This window comes from Scyliorhinus canicula, chromosome 5 (genome assembly GCF_902713615.1).
Source record: "Scyliorhinus canicula chromosome 5, sScyCan1.1, whole genome shotgun sequence".
Classification (NCBI taxonomy): domain Eukaryota; kingdom Metazoa; phylum Chordata; class Chondrichthyes; order Carcharhiniformes; family Scyliorhinidae; genus Scyliorhinus; species Scyliorhinus canicula.
In genome coordinates this window covers 189648663-189669207 of record NC_052150.1, presented here as the reverse complement: position 1 = coordinate 189669207, position 20545 = coordinate 189648663, and the positions used below count along the sequence as shown (strand labels likewise).

Below are 20545 nucleotides of genomic sequence, written 5' to 3'. Positions count from 1 at the left end.
AACATGATTAACAAACATCTGAGCTTCTCACAGCTCACAGCCGTTTCTTACTTTTTATGAAGTAAATTTCTGATGGATGTACTAAGGTCGGTCCGTCTCTGAATGGCGTCTAGTATTTGACACTTGACACTTCTTGGTTCCAATAGGGATGTTTGTGGAGGTTTCTCTTGTTAATTCTGTCATTATTCCATTGGTTTAAATCGAGACGCCTAAGTGACCGATGAGTGTTAATCGTGACTGACAGGAATAGGAGGTAAAATGAGATAAGTCAGCAAGCAGAGTTTGCGAGATGTCTGAAAGGTCAGGAGGAGGAAGAGCAAACTGTGGAAGATTGAGGTCCACAATTTTAAGGTCCTGGGAAATGATGGGTAGAAGAAGCTACACTGAATTTTGGTTTCAAAAAATGGAGAATGTCGATCGGGAAAAGCAGCATGCAAGGAGGTGGACTGGTAACAGATAAGGCAGAAAAAGAGATGTCCTGTAATAGCATTGACAAAAGAGAGAGAGAGACAAGAAAGGTTGTCAACTCACTCATCCCCTTCCCTCCCAAGGAGGGGACATTGAAGGCTGGAAGATCGTCTCTCAGGCTAAAGCTTTCTCATAATTTCCTGGGAAAGCGTTTTAAATAAAAGTGGGCAATGCTCTTCATGGAGGCAGCGTTACATTTCTTGGAATTAACTTGGAAGACCCCGTAATTGGATCTACAAAGCAATTTAAACAACTGGCCAAATTCACAGCTCAGAAATTCCCGCAGGTTATAATCGCAGGAAATACTTCTGCATCGCTGTCACTGATAGAGTCCAACCTTGGCTCAACTAGACACTTTTAGCATCTTTCAGAGGGCACCTTAGTTACATGAAAAAGATTGGCACGAGCCTTAGTTCAGGTACACATTTGGTATCCAGCTGGCCCATGTGCCCAGACTCCTCCACCAACAACCCATGCTCGAGCCCCGCTCAAACCATAGAATTGTCGCTACGCTACCTGGGGTCCTGGGGCCACTCACGTGAGCCTTTATGGAGTGTGCCTCACCTCATTAGCTATACCAGCTTCTCAAACTTGAGCCCACACTTGCCTCGAAAGGCAGATGGAAAATCCCACCCAAAAATGACGGGGACCTGACGTCCCTTTCTTTTAGAACATAGAACATAGAACAGTACAGCACAGAACAGGCCCTTCGGCCCTCGATGTTGTGCCGAGCCATGATCACCCTACTCAAACCCACATATCCACCCTATACCCGTAACCCAACACCCCCCCCCCCCCCTTAACCTTACTTTTTAGGACACTATGGGCAATTTAGCATGGCCAATCCACCTAACCCGCACATCTTTGGACTGTGGGAGGAAACCGGAGCACCCGGAGGAAACCCACGCACACACGGGGAGGACGTGCAGACTCCGCACAGACAGTGACCCAGCCGGGAATCGAACCTGGGACCCTGGAGCTGTGAAGCATTTATGCTAACCACCATGCTACCGTGCTGCCCACCGTGCTTTTCCATGAGGACTCTATGTATCTCCTGCCAGAATTCCAGTAGGAGACTGATGGAAAGCCTGATATATTTCTTGACCCATTAGATAGCAGCAGATTTACAAGAAATATTGGAAGTCTGAAATTACAACATAAAATGCTAAAAGTCAGCATTTAATAGCACGGTGGTGCAGTGGTCAGTGCGGTGGCGCAGTGGTTAGCACTGCTGCCTCACGGCGCTGAGGTCCCAGGTTCGACTCCGGCTCTGGGTCACTGTCCGTGTGGAGTTTGCACATTCTCCCCGTGTTTGTGTGGGTTTCGCCCCACAACCCAAAGATGTGCAGGATAGGTGGATTGGCCACACTAAATTGGAAAAAATGATTTGGATAATCTAAATTCAAAAAAAAAATCAGCATTTATAATGAAAGGAAGGGGATCAACACTTTGAATCGAATTGTTAATCAGAAAATTACTTAAAATCTTTCTTTAAAAGTTTTTTTATATATTTAAGGAGCAGAAGAGTTAATGTTAAATAGATAACGATGACTATTAAGTCACAGACTTAATTTGTTTAATTGAATTGAATTATTCACGGCGTTATTTGTAACTGGATTTACCTGATCGTAATTTCAGAGAAAGCTTCTGGGGTTGAATTTGTGTGAGGTCTTCCACATTTGTCTTCATCCCGCTTGCAAGGTCAGTCAGATTTCGATCACTTTCTACTCTCAGGGAACCTTTGGGATTTTCAATAGCTTCTACTGGACATCCTCTCATCTTTAAAGATTCTATATCATCACAGCGTGTCACTGGTGATTCCCCCTTCCTCAAGAATTCCTAAAAAAAAGGACCAGCTTGTAAGTTCATATGCTTCAACAGAAGTAAAACTCAAAAGGTATTTTCTTTGAGAAACGTATAATTTTATAGCACAGCAGGAGGTCACTTTGCACATCAGTGTCTGTGCCAATTTTTAATGAGAATAATCCAAAACTAATCACCTGATAAAGCTATCTCCCTATGGTCATGCATCTTCCTCCCACTCAAACATTTATGCATTTTTCCTTGAAAAGATGCTCTCTGCCTTACCTATTCCCTATAGCGGAGCAAAGAATTTGATCGTCCAGATGCTGCAGTTCTTTGAGCACCTCCTTGGTGAAGCATAGCTGTCCAACACCCTTCTCCTGGTCCAGATGCAGGCAGGAGATGTGTTTCCTGAAGACACTAAGTGGGTAAGGCCTCGTGCTGACAGCCCTCCTGCTTCTCCCTCTGCAAGCAACTCATCTTCTTTCCTCTCCCTGCTCCATCTCCCTCTGATACTGCAGTCCAAGGGGAACTGCAGCAATGGCCCCTGTGACTGGGAACAAGGGCTGTACTCCGAGATCTTTCAGTAACAACCAAAGCCTTCCCTTTGCCAAGCACCACTCCTCGGAGACTTCACCATTTTTCCTATACTTTTCCATCAACCCAATACTTCCAAAAACTCTGGAAGGGCTAGTGGATAGTAATAAGTGTCTAACCTGCAAGTCGGATAGATGCCTTTGACCAGCATCGGTGAGACTCAGTCATGCTGCTGAACACAGCAGGGTGTATGTTTACTAGAGGTTGTTAAGCGGACTGACAAAGTTGAAAATGGGAAGTGGGAATCAAATCACCATTAGATGTTGGCTGACTTCATGGTCTGCTACTTGAGTCTGCACACTTACAGCACAGGCACCTAATGGCCACACAATCACCCCCAATAATAGGGTGTTCAACACACACCCAACCTCAAAGTTGATGGGTCTCGCACAGAAGCCTTTTTCATCCTAAACCAGTACTTGCCGTGCAAAATCTATGGAACCAAATTTTGCAGCCCTAATACCTTGTCTCTCTCTCTAAAGATATTTTTGTATCCCTGGTATCTTTCTGATGAATCTATGTTTTGCTCTCTCTCTAGATATAGATCAGGGTACAAGGATCATAATGTATGGCTTAACTCACACCTACTGATTGCAATGCTAACAGAATGCCAACTTGGGTGTGCTTAGATAGGTGAATGATCCCTCCGTCCAATCAGTACTAACCGTGCCATTCATTGGCTGGACACATCAGCGGGGGTGGATACTGTGAGTTGCAAGCACCACTTCAAGATAGCCTGTACTTCTTAAAAGGGAGGCACATTGTGGCTCTAGTAGGTACTTCTAATTGTAGTGCCAAAGAAACTGACCTGGGAAAAAGTAAGGAATGGCACAACAGGGTGAGATTGTGCTTAAGGTTTTTAGGTTTTGCACTTGAGGCTTTTGTGCAGGAGGTGAAAAGATGTCCTATATCCACGAAGAAACAGGAGACCCTACAGAAAAGGTTGAAAAGCAATGGGAACAGATAGCCATGGAGGCCAATGCCAGCATCCAAGCCCAAGAACCTTGGATACAGAGAGGCAAGGAGTTCAATCACCCCACAAAGAGTGGTCAAGGTCAGTGAATGCATCTTCAAATGTCACATCTTGCCAACTGCACCATTAGCGTCAGACACTGTTCAAACTACCATACCCCCATCACCCACCGATCAACATTCTCTATCATACCTCATTCATTTGCTTCACCTCACCCTCACATGTTTTTATTCATTCAAGGGATGTGGGCTTTGCTGGCTAAGCCAGCATTTATTGCCCATTCTGAATTGCCCTTGAGAAGGTGGTGGTGAGCAGTGAAGGAATAACAATATATTTCCAAGTCAGGATGGTGAGTGGCTGGGAGGGGAACTTCCAGGTGGTGGTGACCCCATGTATTTGCTATAGAACATAGAACAGTACAGCACAGGCCCTTCGGCCTTCGATGTTGTGCTGAGCCATGATCACCCTACTCAAACCCACGTATCCACCCTATACCCGTAACCCAACAACCCCCCCCCCCCCCCTCAACCTTACATTTTTAGGACACTACGGGCAATTTAGCATGGCCAATCCACCTAACCCGCACATCTTTGGACTGTGGGAGGAAACCGGAGCGCCCGGAGGAAACCCACGCACACACGGGGAGGACGTGCAGACTCCACACAGACAGTGACCCATCCAGGAATCGAACCTGGGACCCTGGAGCTGTGAAGCATTTATGCTAACCACCATGCTACCATGCTGGCCCTTCGAGACGGTAGTAGTTGAGAGTTTGGAAGGTGCTGCCTAAGATGGCATCCTGTAGGTGATGTAGGGTGTGAATATTTATGGATGGGTTGCCAATCAAGCGGCTGCCTTATCCTGGATGGTGTGAAGCTTTTTGAGTGTTGTTGGAGCTGCACTTGGCACTATTTCAAGTCCCACACTCACATTTTACAAGCTGCACACACTACCAGCTATTCAATCATTAACAGATTGCCACACTCATTGTTCCACTCTCTTATCTCTTGCAGAACAAGCTGATGCACAACTGGAGACAGGGGGACCAGACAGAGGGACAGATCTGCCTGACCCCATGGAGGAGACGGTGCTGACCATTATTGGCCATTGCCGAGGCCGTGACCAGCAGCAGGGCTAAAACCAGCCAAGGTGGCGTTATATTGATGCCTATTCCTCCTTCTCAATTTCACTTCCCCATCATCCTACACTCTCTTCTGATTTACTTGTGACACTGATAAAGATTATTATTATGATGAGACACTGGGTACTGGGGGGGGGGGGGGGGGGGGCACCTCTTGCCACAGCAGGGGCAAAGAGTGCCAGTTCCCCAGAGGGTTCTGCCACAGAGGACTCACATGAGGACTCAGATGGACACCCAACAGAAAACTGCTGATGCGTACATACGTCAAAAAATGCTTAGAGCACTGGGAAGCTGACAGAAAACCCTTGGGCAATGTCAAGGACCATGGAGGAGTTCAGCACCATTTGGCACAGAGCTTTTGCAAAGTTTGGAGGCCGTCCCAGCGTGGAAGAGGTGCAATTGTGAACCGGACCATGATGTGATATCGGATGTCACAGCTTCCAGCACAGGCAGTATCCGACATTGGAGTGCTGCAGTGAAAGTTCAGATTGCTACCGTACAATGGCTTGTAGCAGCACCTAGAGGAGAGTGTGAGAAGAGACTGAAAACAGCACGAGAATGCAGGGGGAAATCTGCGTGCTAGCTTGGAGCTCCTGAGGTGACGTCAGAATCCAAAAGTAACACGGGGCAAGTGGAAACAGCTGATTGGGTGTGTACAGTCGAGTAAGTGTTTATTATTTTTATCACTTAGAGTTTGTACGTTCTTTATTATTGGCTTTTAATTTGTTGGGGCTATATCCTGTAGTGATGAAAACCAGGGAGAAGGGACTGAGAGTAATTGATATTATTTGACATTATTATTTTCCAAAAGGTTTAATTTAAAGGGATAAGTCATGGCATTCTCCTGCTCTATTGGGAAGCCGGGAACATTTCCAGTGCCCGGGACCAGCATGTGTGCAGGAAGTGTCTCCAGCTGCAGTTCCTGGAAGCCCACGTTTCAGAACTGGAGCGGCGGCTGGAGTCACTGTGGAGCATCCTCAAGGCGGAGAGCATTGTGGCTAGCACTTAGAGAGGTGGTCACACCACAGGCTAAGACTCAACAGGCAGGAAGAAATTTGGTGACCACCAGGCACAGCAAGAGGGCTATTCAATGCAGGAATCTCCTGCAGCCATTTCCCAGTAAAACAGCTGTACCTTTAAGAAAAGGGTGCTTAAGAAATGTACCTTTAGGAAATAGTGCTGCTCATGTTACTGGAGTGATGTCAGAGTGTGGGTGGAGCTGAGCTCTATTTTCAGAAAAAGCTTGGGTGTGTCTGTGTTTTTCAGTGAGCTGCATCTGATGTCTGCCATCCAAAGACTATCTATGGATCATTTGGTGAATTCAGAATTATAAATGATTTCAATATTGAATGTAAACCCTGATGTGTTTCTGTTTAGAGGTTTGTTAAGTCTTTTGGATGTCAAAAGAACAGCATACAGATTACTTAGTGTTGTATTCTTTGGGGGGTGTATTTGAATTAATGCTTGCTAAGATATTCACTGCTTGTTTTAAAAAGGTTAACTTGAGTTCATAGAATAAACACTTTTGTTTTTTAAAATACTCATCCATTTCTGCTGTACCACACCTGTAGAGTGAGCCGTGTCCTCCCCATACCACAATCTATTAAAATTTGTGGGTCGGGTGAACTCCATGATACACTTTGGGATTCTCTCAACCCTGACTCAGAACACGCTTTAGATACTGTTGGGAGAGAATGGTGTCTTTGGGAAAGCAGCAGTAGCTAAAATTGTTGTACCCCCACAGTTGGCTCTGCTGCCCAGGAAAAGAGTAAAAAGTGTGGGAATGAAATAGTTATAGGAGATTCAATTGTAAGGGAACTAGATAAGCATTCCTGTGGCCCCAAATGAGATTACAAGATGTTAACTCCCTGGCAGAAGCGGTCTCACACGTTTGGGGGAATCACGCTCTTCCTCTTTATGGGGGCCCCACACCCTGGTGACATGGTGGCCCAACCCATGACATTGAGCCCCACCCCCAATGATGTCGAGCCCTCCCCAATGATGCGGCGCCCTGCCCGAAATGACATTGCCCCTACCCCAGTGGCATTGAGCGCTGCCGCAATGAAGTCCCTCACCCCAATGACATCGAGTCCCGCCCCCAATTATGTGAAGCCCCACCCCTGACAACATCGAGCCTCGCCCAAATGTTGTCGAGTCCTGCCCTGATGACGGCAAGCCCCACCCACAACTATGCCAGCCTGGTTGCTGCGCAGCGCAACCCTCTCACTCTCAGCGCTGCCTGGCTAGCCTCTGGCTCTGGCCGAGCCTCCCCATTTCCACTTGCCACTGCTTCCTGATTCCCTGAGACACAATGCTGGCTCTTGCCTGGCCTTCTTCGCACCTCCCAACTGCTGCTCTGCTCACCTCTCAGCTCTCACTCAAGTGGCCGGGCCTCTTCATTTTGGTTGGTTTTCCGCTTGCCCTCCATAGCCTTGATCTGGAGGTCATGCTGCCCACTGCTCTCCTCGACAGCTATTGGCCAATGCCTCCTCCTCGCCTCACTGATGGCTTCAAAGGCTCGCACCTCAATGTTTTTTTTACTAAACATTTTATTGAGGTATTTTTTGGTTTTACAGCGACAACAAAATAAACAATATACATGAATCTATAAACATTGTGCAAAAGCCATCTCCCTCCCTTACAGGTCCCACCTTCATTATTAACCCCCTACATTAAGAGAAACTACCCCCCCCCCCCCTTTTTGCTGATAATTAATTTTCCCTTAAGAAGTCGCCGAACGGTTGCCACCTCCGGGCGAACCCTAACATTGACCCTCTCACGGTGAACTTGATTTTCTGCAAACAGAGAAAGCTAGCCATGTCTGATAGCCAGGTCTCTGACTTCGGGGGCTTTGAGTCCCTCCAAGCTAATAGTATCCGTCTCCGGGCTACTAGGGAAGCAAAGAGCAGAACGCCTGCCTCTTTCTCCTCCTGGATTCCCGGATCTTCCGACACTCCGAAAAGCGCCACCTCTGGACTCAGTGCCACCCTCGTTTTTAACACCATGGACATGACATCTGCAAACCCCTGCCAAAATCCCCTAACCTTTGGACATGTCCAGAACATTTGAACATGGTTCGCTGGCCCTCCCGCACACTTTGCGCACCTATCTTCTACCCCAAAGAACCTGCTCATCCGGGTCACTGTCATGTGGACCCGGTGAACGACCTTAAATTGTATCAGGCTGAGCCTGGCACATGTTGTGGACACGTTGACTCTACTCAACGCGTCCGCCCAGAGACCATCCACTATCTCTCCCCCCCAACTCCTCTTCCACTTGCACTTCAGCACCTCAGTCTGCATATCCTCTGGCCCCACAAGTTCCTTATAAATGTCAGAGACCCTCCCTTCTCCCACCCACCCTCTGGAAACTACACTGTCCTGTATCCCACTTAGTGGTAGGAGCGGGAAGGTTGAAACCTGCCTGCTCAGGAAGTCCCGTACCTGCAGGGACCTGAATTTGTTTCCTCTCGCCAACCCAAATTTCTCCTCCAGCTCCCTCAAGCTAGGAAAGCTCCTGTTCTGGAAAATACAGAATGTGTCATTTGAAACATAGAAGTCTGCCAATATCTGGTCTGGGAGAGTGCAGGGAAAGATCCCACAAGAGGTTGGTGGCAGCTGAAAAGAGCAGAAACTGTGGCCAGCTCTTCTGTCAAAAATACAGTCAATTTCAGTCTGTCAGAATTGTTATTACAACCTGCAGCAGGAGAAAGGGAAAAAGAAAAAGAAAGTTTGCATAGATTTCTTTGTGCTGTGTTGAAGCACTGTGATGTACTGAATAGAGGGGGACCCATTGGCCTGGTTGTGTCCCACCATGCCCCTTTAAGCCCCGTAGCCCATCCCCTATCGGAGGTCCCGATCTCTCCCGCCAAAAAGCACTAAGCGCGGGCTCCCCTCGCTCCTCCCCCCACGCGCGAGGCAGGAACAGAGAGGCAGGCAGAACGCGAAAGCAGCAACAGCTGGCGGCCGGGGCACGGTCCGGGGGAGCTCCGCCTCCCCCTCAAGGAGGTGGAAGGCTCGAAGATCAACGCCAGCAAGAAAGAGGAGAGAACTAAAAGAGAGAGAGAGAGAAACAGCAACAGGAGAGAAGGGGAGGAGAACTAAAAGAGAGAGAGAGAGAAACAGCAACAGGAGAGAAGGGGAGGAGAACTAAAAGAGGAGAGAGAGAGAAAAGCAACAGGAGAGACGGGGAGGAGAACTAAAAGAGAGAGAGAGAGAAACAGCAACAGGAGAGAAGGGGAGGAGAACTAAAAGAGAGAGAGAGAGAAACAGCAACAGGAGAGAAGGGGAGGAGAACTAAAAGAGCGAGAGAGAGAGAAACAGCAACAGGAGAGAAGGGGAGGAGAACTAAAAGAGAGAGAGAGAGAAACAGCAACAGGAGAGAAGGGGAGGAGAAACTAAACGAGAGAGAGAGAGAAACAGCAACAGGAGAGAAGGGGAGGAGAACTAAAAGAGAGAGAGAGACTCTGAAGGTCCCTACAACAAACCAGCAGCAATGGGGAGGACAGAACACAGAGAACAGAGAAAATAGAGAAACAGCAACAGGAGAGAAGGGGAGGAGAACTACAAGAGAGAGAGAGAGAGAGTCTGAAGGTCCCTACAACAAACCAGCAGCATCCAGAATCACTAATCGTTTTTCCTTTCTGTAAAGAAAGTGTTTGCAACTTAAAGGAAAAAAAGTATAATAATAAAATAACTTAACCTGAAAAAGTGGTTATTAGCTTACTTCACTTCCTTAATAACGCAGGACCCAGGACATCGATGCTATTAAGGGGTAAGTAGGTAAAATTCTTCGGTGAAGGTATGGGTTATACCGGGGAATAACTTGGAAATATAGTTTGACCTGAATAGCACCCACCGAAGCCTGCATCGGAGTCAGGGAGTGAGAATCCCTGTTCACCATTTGGAATATCGGCCCTTTTTGGTATAGGGGGAATTCTAAGACAGAGTGGTGAATTTACAAAAACACTCCCCTCTATAAACATATCCCCCATCCTCTCAATCCCCTCTCTCCGCCATGTTCAGGAACCCCCCCATCCATACTTCCTGGGGCAAACTGGTGATTATCACAGATTGGGGACCAGACCGATGCTCCCTCTGCTCCCACATGTCTCCTCCATTGCACCCAGACTCTCAGGGCCGCCACCACCACGGGGCTGGTGGAGTACCAAGGCCAGGGGTAACGGCAGAGGCGCCGTTATCAACACCCCTAAGCTGGTGTCCTTGCGTGAGGCCGCCTCCATACGCTCCCATGCCGACCCTCCACCGCCACCCACTTCCTGATCATCGCTATATTCGTCGTCCAGTAGTAGTTACTGAAGTTTGGCAGCGCCAGCCCGCCTTCTCCAAATTCCATTCAAACATCCCTTTTTTACTTGCGGGGTCTTGCCCACCCATACAAAGCCCGTGATCACTTTGTTGACTCGTTTAAAAAAGGACTGTGGGATAAAGATGGGGAGGCACTGGAACACAAACAGGAATCTCAGGAGGACCATCATCTTCACCGTATGCTCCCTCCCGGCTTGTGACAGCAGGAGTGCGTCCCACCTCCAAAAATCGTCCTTCATTTGGTCCACTAGTCGGGCCAGATTTGGCTTGTGTATCCATTCCCATTCCCACGCCACCTGGATGCCTAGATACCTAAAGCTACCCCTCCCACTCTAAATGGCAGCTCCCCAATCGTCTCTCTTGTCCCCTCTCTGGACCGCAAACATCGCATTTTCCCCCATATTTAGATTATATCCCGAAAACCGGCCAAATTCCCCCAGAATCTTCATGAGTTCTTCCATCCCCTCTGCTGGGCCCGATACATACCAGAGCAAGTTGTCTGCGTAAAGCGAGACTCTGTGCTCCAACCCTCCCCACCCCCCCCTTCCCCCCCCCCCCCCGAACCAGCCCCTTGAGGCTCTCAGTGCAATTGCCAGCGGCTCTATGGCTAATGCGAACAACAGTGGGGATAGGGGGCATCCCTGTCTCGTTGGAGAATCGCCTGGGGCCGGCGTCAATCCCGCCCCCACCGTGGCCCGAATTCTCCGCCACCCGGGAATCGGCGGGGATGGGAATCACGCCACGCCGGTCGGCGTGCCCCCGCAGCGATTCTCCGGTCTGCGATGGGCCGAAGTCCCGCCGCTGACAGGCCTATCCCGCCGGCGGGAATCAAAGCACGTCTGGCGCTGGCAGGATTGGCGGCACGGGCAGGCGCCGGAGTCCTGGGGGGGGGGGGGGAGGTGGGATGCGGGGCAATCTGGCCCCCACGGTGGCCTGGCCTGCGATCGGGGCCCACCGATCGGCGGGCGGGCCTGTGCCGCGGGGGCACTCTTTTTCTTCCGCTCCGCCATGGCCTTCACCATGGCGGATGTGGAAGAGACCCCCTCTCTTGCGCATGCGCCGGTATGACGTCAGCTGCCTCTGATGCACCGGCGCATGCGCGGACTTCCAGCAGCCGGTGAAGGCCTTTCGGCCCCAGCTGGCAGGGCGCCAAAGGCCGTTCACATTGGCCGACGGAGCGGGAGCCACATCGGCGCGGGCCTAGCCCCTAAAGGTGCGGAGAATTCTGCACCTTTGGGGAGGCCCGACGCCGGAGTGGTTCACGCCACTCCGTCCCGCCTGGACACCCCGCCCCGCCGGGTAGGGGAGAATCCCGGCCCCGGTCTGTCAGATTAATTCTGAATCTGCCAGCCATCTGCAAAAGCTGCTTTTCAGCTCACTGCTTCTTGCTATACCCCTGGCTCCTCCTATTAATTACATCACCTTTTTCCACTCAAATCCCATGACCTATGTACTTAGGTCTAAGCACAATGCCTCTAATTATCTATTCCCCAGGGAATCCCCAGAAATCAATTCAAAATCCCGTTGGTCTCTCGTTGCAAACACAAACATGGCTTGAAAGAATAATGGTATCACGTTTTCATATTGATGGTTAATTTTTTAAAAGGGAAGTGTGATGAATGTAAGCAAGTGGAATATATATATTGTATTATACGTATCTGTTGCAGTAATGTTTTAAAAGCCTGGGTTAGTGTGTGTATGTATCTGCTGCAGCAATATTTTGAAAAATCCTGGTTTAGACAACAGACAGACTTTGTGGCTGCAAAAGGTGCAATTAAGATCTTGTAACTGGTCTGATTAGTAAGTTTGCGGACGACACAAAGGTTGGTGGAATTGTAGATAGCGATGAGGACTGTCAGAGGATACAGCAGGATTTACATCGTTTAGAGACTTGGACAGCAAGATGGCAGGTAGAGTTTAATTCGGACAAATGTGAGGTGATGCTTTTGGAAAGTCTAATAAAGGTAGGGAATATACAGTGAATGGTCGAACCCTCAAGAGTATTGACAGTCAGAGAGATCTAGGTGTACAAGTCCACAGGTCACTGAAAGGGGCAACACAGGTGGAGAAGGTAGTCAAGAAGGTATACGGCATGCTTGCCTTCATTGGCCGGGGCACTGAGTATAAGAATTGGCAAGTCATGTTGCAGCTGTATAGAACCTTAGTTAGGCCACACTTGGAGAATAGTGTTCAATTCTGGTCGCCACACTACCAGAAGGTTGTGGAGGCTTTAGAGTGAGTGCAGAGGAGATTTACCAGGATGTTACCTGGTATGGAAGGCATTAGCTAGGAGGAGCGGTTGAATAAACTCGGTTTGTTCTCACTGGAACGACGGAGGTTGAGGGGCGACCTGATAGAGGTCTACAAAATTATGAGGGGCATAGACAGAGTGGATAGTCAGAGGCTTTTTCCCAGGATAGAGGGGTCAATTACTAGGGGGCATAGGTTTAAGGTGTGAGGGGCAAGGTTTAGAGGAGATGTACGAGGCAAGTTATTTTACACAGAGGGTAGTGGGTGACTGGAACTCACTGCCGGAGGAGGTGGTGGAAGCAGGGACGATAATGACATTTAAGAGGGATCTTGACAAATATATGAATAGGGTGGGAATAGAGGGATGCGCACCCAGGAAGTGTAGAATATTTTAGTTTAGATGGGCAGCATGGTCGGCACTGGCTTGGAGGGCCGAAGGGCCTGTTCCAGTGCTGTACTTTTCTTTGTTTTTTGTTCTAAATCTGTTGGAGTTCTTTGAGGAGGTAACAAGGAAGTTAGACAAAGGAGAATCAGTGGACGTGATTTATTTAGATTTCCAGTAGGCCTTTGACAAGATGCCGCATAGGACACTGTTAATTAAGTTAAAAGCCCATGGTGCTAAGGGTAAGGTCCTGGCATAGATTGGCTGACTGGCAGAAGGCAGAGAGTGGGATAAAGGTTTTTTTTTTCAGGATGGCAGCCGGTGACAAGTGATGTCCCTCAGGGGTCTGTGCTGGGACCAAAACTTTTCACAATATATATTAATGATCTGGAAGACTGAACTGAGGGCACTGTTGCTAAGTTTGCAGATGATACAAAGATTTGTAGAGGGTAAGGTAGTATTGAGGAAGCAAGGGGGCTGCAGAAGGACTTGGGCAGGCCAGGTGAGTGGGCAAAGAAGTGGCAGATGGAATACATTGTGGAAAAGTGTGAGGTTATGCACTTTGGAAGGAGAAATGGAGGCATAGGCTATTTTCTAAATGGGAAGATTCTTGGGAAATCAGAAGCACAAAGGGACTTGGTCCCTTGTTCACAATTCTCTTAAGGTTAACGTGCAGGTTCAGTTGGCAGTTAGGCAAATGCAGTGTTAGCATTCATGACAAGAGGGTTAGAATACAAGACCAGGGATGTACTTCTGAGGCTATATAAGGCTCTGGTCAGATCCCATTTGGAGTATTGAGCGCAGTTTTTGGGCCCGTATCTAAGGATCTATCTGCTGGCCTTGAAAAGGGTCCAGAGGAGATTTGCAAGAATGATCCCCGGAATGAAGAACTTGTCGTATGAGGAACGGTTGAGGACTCTGGGTCTGTACTCGTTGGAATTTAGAAGGATGAGGGGGATCTTATTGAAACTTACAGGATACTGCGAGGCCTGGATAGAGTGGACGTGGAGAGGATGTTTTCACTTGTAGGACAAACTAGAAGCAGAGGACAACATCTCAGACTAAAGGGACGATACATTAAAACAGAGATGAGCAGGAATTCCTTCAGCCAGAGGGTGGTGAATCTGTGGAACTCTTTGCCGCAGAAGGCTGCGGAGGCCAAATTACTAAGTGTCTTTGAGACAGATATAGATAGGTTTTTGATTAATAAGGGGATCAGGGGTTATGGGGAGAAGGCAGGAGAATGGAGAATGGGGTCCACTACTGTACTCCCTATACACACATGACTGTGTGGCAAGATTTAACTCCAACTCAATCTATAAGTTTGCGGATGATACAGCTGGGGTGGGCCGTATCTCAAACAACGACGAATCAGACTACAGGAGGGAGATAAATCACTTGGTTGCATGGTGTACCGAAAACAACCTCTCTCTAAATGTCGGAAAGACCAAGGAACTGATCATCGACTTCAGGAAGCGCAGCATGACACACACTCCATCTGCATCAATGGCTCGGAAGTGGAGATGGTCGATAGCTTTAAGTTCCTGGGGGTCACCATCACCAACAGTCTGTCCTGGTCCACTCACGTTGATGCAACAGTCAAGAAAGCCCAACAACGTCTCTACTTCCTACGGAAGATAAAGAGATTTGGCATGTCTGCATGGATTCTCACAAACTTCTATAGATGTGTGATAGAGAGCATCCTATCCGGCTGCATCTCAGCCTGGTATGGCAACTGCTCGGTCCAAGATCGCAAGAAACTGCAGAGTGTGGTGATCTCAGCCCAACGCATCACACAAGCTTGCCACCCTCCCATTGATTCTGTCTATACCTCCCGCTACCTCAGGAAGGCACACAGCATTATCAGAGACCCCTCCCACCCAGGCATTGCCTTCTTCCAGACCCTTCCATCAGGCATAAGATACAGAAGTCTGAAGACCCGCACATCCAGACATAGGAACAGTTTCTTCCCCACAGCTACAAGACTCCTCAACAGCACGGTGTGGGCAGGAGCTGGTGTCAGGGGGCCGGTGCCAACCCACCCATGCAGCCTGGTGGAGGTGGATGATCTTATGGCCCTGGGTGCCGGTCCTCCTCGTGATGCCCCCCGCGCTGACAGTCGCTGGCACTTCCTCTCAGGTGGCACTGGCTGCCCCGTGGCTGACTCTCCGTGCCCCTCGGGGGAAACAAGGCATCCCGTCGGCTCTCGACCACATCCAACAATCTGGCCAGTTCGACATCCCTGAATCGAGAGGCCGGTCTCCTCGGTGGGATGGCTACGAGCTGTGTGGGGTTTGCTCTGCGGGGATCGGTTTAAGTGCTGGTCTCCCTTGTTAGCGTGAATAGGTGGGCTCGGTCGCTGCGAATCAGCCAGCAGGACCACCATTTGCGGCGTGAAGTTGAGTGGACCAATTAGCGTTTGATACCAGTGAGGCCTTGCCAGGTAGTTCCCGCTCGTTACCACACTTGGAAACTTTTCTATTAAATCGTGCACTCTGACTATGTCTTGTTCGCATGGCACCCATTTAATGCCTGTTTCCACTTCCTTCCTGCAAAATAACTCCCACTTTCTGTAATCCCACACTAGAAGGGGTTGGAGACGCAGTGGGTTTTATTGGCAGAGCTAATGACAAATTACTTACCATTGGGGACTTGGATGTAATAGGATGAATGTTAATGGGGAATTTCAGCCAGCTATGTTGGACAGGAAGCCACATCTAACGAGGGGAAATTTGCTCATCTCAAGCCTGGAGTTGGTCAGATTAGAAATGCTAATTGGAAGCATTAGTGTTGCCTTTTTAAAATCAATGCTCTTGAAGACAGGAAGCGATGATGGTGTGGTGGTAAAGTTACTGGATTAGTAATCCAGAGGCTCAGGATAATGCTCTGGTTCTCATGGGGTTCCATGTTCTATGGGTTCAAATCCCACCATGGCAGCTGGTGCGATATGAAGCTAACGATGACAAGGACAACTAACATCTACGGTCGCAAAAACCCCCATTTGGTTGACTAATCTGCCGTCCTTACCACCAGCAATGTGATTGACTCTTAACTGCCCTGTGAAATGGCCTAGTAAAGCCATCCATTCAAGGGTAGTTAGGGATGGGCATCAAATTCTGGCCTGGTCCGTGGCATCCACATCCCATGAATGAATGAAGAAAAAAATTGTTCTGAAGTTAGTTGAATCAAGGTCGAGATTAAAATTAATTCATCTTTATGTTACTTGGCTCTAACCTGTTTTAGCACAGTGCAATGCCAGCAGCGCGGGTTCAATTCCCGTAACAGCCTCCCCGAACAGGCGCCGGAATGTGACGACTAGTGGCTTTTCACAGTAACTTTTTTGAAGACTACTTGTGACAATAAGCGATTATTATTATTAAATAAGGCAGTTTACTGGCTCTTGTGTGACTTTGTCTCACTAAAATGTTTCAGACTACTTCTGGAAAGGATGGAGCATACACAGTAAAGTTGCCATAGTCCCAGATGACCATAGGCTGCTTTCCCCTTTGAGGGGGGGAGAGCTGACTGGTGGTGATTTAACCTGAGGATCACCACACCTCAGGCGAAGGGTAAGGTTGCCTCCAAGAATAACATCAGCCGGTACAGGGATTGAACCTGCGCTGCTGCCATTGCTCTGCATTACGAACCAGCTGTCCAGCCAAGTGAGCTAAACCCCCCCCCCCCCCCCCCGCTGTACACAAGGGTGCATGCAAAATGCACAATATCCAATTCAGATCACAAAGGGATACTATTGCTGCAACCCAGCTTATGACATTAGATGTTGGGCATTACAGGCAAATTCATGTCTGAAGAGACTTTACAGGAATGAAAAGCGCCTCAGTACCAGAGGGAGTACCTTGTAATAGTCCTAATGTTTTCTCAAACATTAACAGTCATCAAAAATATCCACACAATCTGATCAAAATACATGCAGCATGCATGTGGATATATTGAGTATTCATTTATTTGTGTAACTTCCCTCGATGGAAAAGCTGAGAACAAGTGAAACAATAATTTTACATTGCACCCCAAAGTAACCTCAGCAACAAGTTACCATTGAACTGACCATTATCCAAATTGCCTTGCAAGTTACTCCATAATGTCTCTCTACTAATGCGCCTGGCCAAAAGATTCTTTTCTTTTAAGTGTCTGTTTGTAGCAGTGGAATTTGTGCCACGCGTTCCATGTGCTTCTGAAAGCAATGTCATAATCCACTTCCATTGTGTAATTACTACAATGAATACCAGGCCAAGCAAACCAAGAACATAAAAGCTACAGCCATGGCGTACAACACGAACATCCCAGCCCGGAAACACCAGTCCGGGTCTGGATTACAGCATTTAAAGTCCCACAAACAAGTCTGATTGGGCGAGCCTCCACCCGCTCAATACAGGGAACTCATACTCCACAAACTCCACCACCGACGATCCAGTGTGGTCTTCGTGGTGGTTCTAACACATAATATGCTTTATACTGAAAATAATGGGTTGAGGAAATCCAGATGATAGCAATAGGTGGAGCTGTCCTCTATTTTCATTGGCTAAATCATCGTTAACTTACAGCTAGGGTGCACCATCCACAGTTTTTTCCAGCTTGTATACATTCTGCACATGATTTTGCGTTGGCTTTTAAACAGTCACCGCGATCTGTAATAAGAAACGGAAGATCACTGTAATATCTCAGCTGCAATTGATGCCAAAGCGGTATTTAACCTTACAGGAAAATTCCTCCAAAATTAGCAGTTTAATCAACACAGTCTTGTGGTTGAGTAAAACTACAGGCACGATCTAACGGGCGCACCGTGTCGGGCGTGAATCCAAGCGAGCCGGTTAGATCACGGGAACCATGCTGGGTACCAATCGGTTTCCGATTTAACCGGCCCGCTCCTGTTGGCGAGATCCGGATTGGGCCGCCGCGTTGTGAGAAACCAATAACCACCAATTAAGGCGAATTTCCGTTCCATTGACAGGAAGGACCCCTATCACCCATGATCTAACTGGCTCCCCAGCGAGCGATCACGCGGGCTCCATTCAGTACACCTATTTAAAAATGTGACGCTAGTGGAATGGCTGCTGTGGGGATCGGAGGAGGTGGGCTGTCAGCCCAGGGGCACTGACCCTGCTGCCTCTGAGCTGAGGGGGCGAGGGGCTCAGCGGCCACAGTCCACATGCCACCCACCGGATCATGTATACCCATACCAGGGGCAACTGCAGCTTGAGGGGTGGCACGTTTGCACAGTGGTTAGCACTGTTGCTTCACAGCGCTTGGGTCCGAGATTTGATTCCCGGCTTGGGTCACTGTCTGTGTACACTCTGCACTTCCTCCCTGTGAGTGAGTCGGTTTCCTCCAGGTGCTCCGGTTTTCTCCCACAAGTCCCGAATGACGTGCTGTTATGTGAATTGGAAACTCTGAATTCTCCCTCTGTGTACCCGAACAGGCGCCGGAATGTGGCGACCAGGAGCTTTTCACAGTAACTTCATTGCAGTGTTAATGTAAGCTCACTTGTGACAATGAAGATTATTATTATGCACTGCCGAGCCACCGAACACCCCCAGGACAGAGCCCCGTCTGTGGTAATATGGTGAAAGTCACCATAACCCCCATTGACCGTGCTGGCCTCTGGCCACACAGCTGGAGGCTATCGCTAATTGGAATAAGGTTAGTAAAGTGAGCACTTCACAGCTCCCAAGTGGATTCCTGCGGGTATTCGTGGCATTTGGCAGGCGGGTGATACTGCCTAGCATCCCAATCAGACTTGTGAGGCCTGGACACTTTGCCTGAACACTAGGGGCTTCAACACTGCAGGGGCAGCAGTCAACAATCGAACACCAAAGAGTTGGGCTGCAGCACTGGGGATGCCACAGCAACCAGAGGGTGAGTGTGTGGATCTTGGGAGGGTACCCGAGGCCGTGCCGTTCACGGTGGGGGTCTGGGGTCCGGTGACCAGGCTGAAATATGTGCTCAGGTTTTGCTTTGGGGTCGAATGAACCTGCTTTAGAGGCAAGAGTGTAACAGTAACTCGCGTCGCCACTTTGTGTGTTAAAGGTTCAGGAATAAACCATGTTAGTTGAAAAGATGTTACCTGAGTGAACTAGTCCTGGCCATATCCAGCAACAAATCAGCATTGTGTTTAGGATATACTTCAAATCCATCTGAAAGGAAAAAACAGTCAGGGGTTCGATGGCCACTGGTGTAATCCCATCCTTGCATCATTACAACCAAAATACTTTAAAATAGTGCAGGTTTTGAGAGATAGTAGCCGACTTGAATATTCAAAATTGTTCTATTTCCTCCTCAGCATGTTATTAATAAAAAAAACTTCAATTAAATTAGCAAGAACCAAATATGATCAAAATAATCTGTACTAGTTTTTATGAGCTGCACTGTTCTCCCCTCAAGGTGTCAATACCATTTTCCCTGCCGTAGCCTCATCCATAGCTTCAGAATTCAGAGCCCAAAACTACCAAGGCATCAACACAAAATATACCTGTTAAAACATTAACTTCAAAGTACAATCCCGAAGTAAACTTTTATTTTCTGAAATTCAGAAGCTCACCCTCACATATTCAGTGTTGAAGGTAGTTTTTAAAATGTGAAATCTTTAATACGGAGACAAAGCACGATATTCCGATATTTTGCTATTTGAAACTCAATGTTCTCAATAACCTATCTTATCAGGGCTGTTCCTGTGTATAACAGAGGAAACAGCTCATTAGCACTATCTGGTAAAGAGCCCCAGGGTGTGTCACCAGTAATGCATGCCACAGCAAACTTGGCAATGTCAAAAATGTCAAGGCTTCAGAACGCTATTTTGCTGTAGATGCACATTTTGTATTTGAAAATAAACTATAAGATTTTGAATTCAATGACAAAAAACCTAATGTGTCAAATTTAATGACAGCAGATTTGATGACAGGAATTCTGATGGAGTTTGGAAACTGTTCTTATAAAACATCACTAATAACAGAGCTAGAATTGTGATAGGATGGGGGATTTCAACATAGAACATAGCGTGCAGAAGGAGGCCATTTGGCCCATCGAGTCAGCACTGACCCACTTAAGCCCTCACTGCCACCCTATCCGGAGCACCCGGAGGAAACCCACGCAGACGCGGGGGAGAACTAGGGGCAGCACAGTAGCACACACTGTTAGCACTGTGGCTTCACAGCGCCAGGGTCCCAGGTTCAATTCCCCGCTGGGTCACTGTCTGTGCGGAGTCTGCACATTCTCCCCGTGTCTGCGTGGGCTTCCTCCGGGTGCTCCGGTTTCCTCCCACAGTCTAAAGACATGCAGTTTAGGTGGACTGGCCATGATAAATTGCCCTTAGTGTCCAAAAAAGGTTAGGAGGTGTTATTGGATTACAGGAATAGGGTGGAAATGAGGCCTTAAGTGGGTCGGTGCAGACCAGATGGGCCGAATGGCCTCCTTCTGCATCTGTATGTTCTAGTGTTTACTAACATGCAGACTCCACACAGTGACCCAGCGGGGAATCGAACCTGGGGCCGTGGTGCTGTGAAACCACAGTGCTATCCACTTGTGCTACCGTGCTGCCCCCAATTTATTTTTACAATACGGTGTATGGGGAGGCAGTGATGTAGTGGTAT

General features: G+C 48.2%; 1 protein-coding gene across 1 annotated transcript in view; it reads right to left on the bottom strand.

Annotated features, from left to right (window-relative positions):
* The window catches only part of LOC119966496 (integrin beta-1-like), a 132153-nt gene extending 113060 nt beyond the window's left edge, over window positions 1-19093 (bottom strand). Inside the window, 3 exon segments of the mRNA XM_038798276.1 lie at window positions 2091-2307; window positions 17502-17587; window positions 19024-19093. Coding sequence (XP_038654204.1) covers window positions 2091-2307; window positions 17502-17587; window positions 19024-19093 — 373 coding nt within the window.
* Window positions 19094-20545: the final 1452 nt, after the last annotated feature.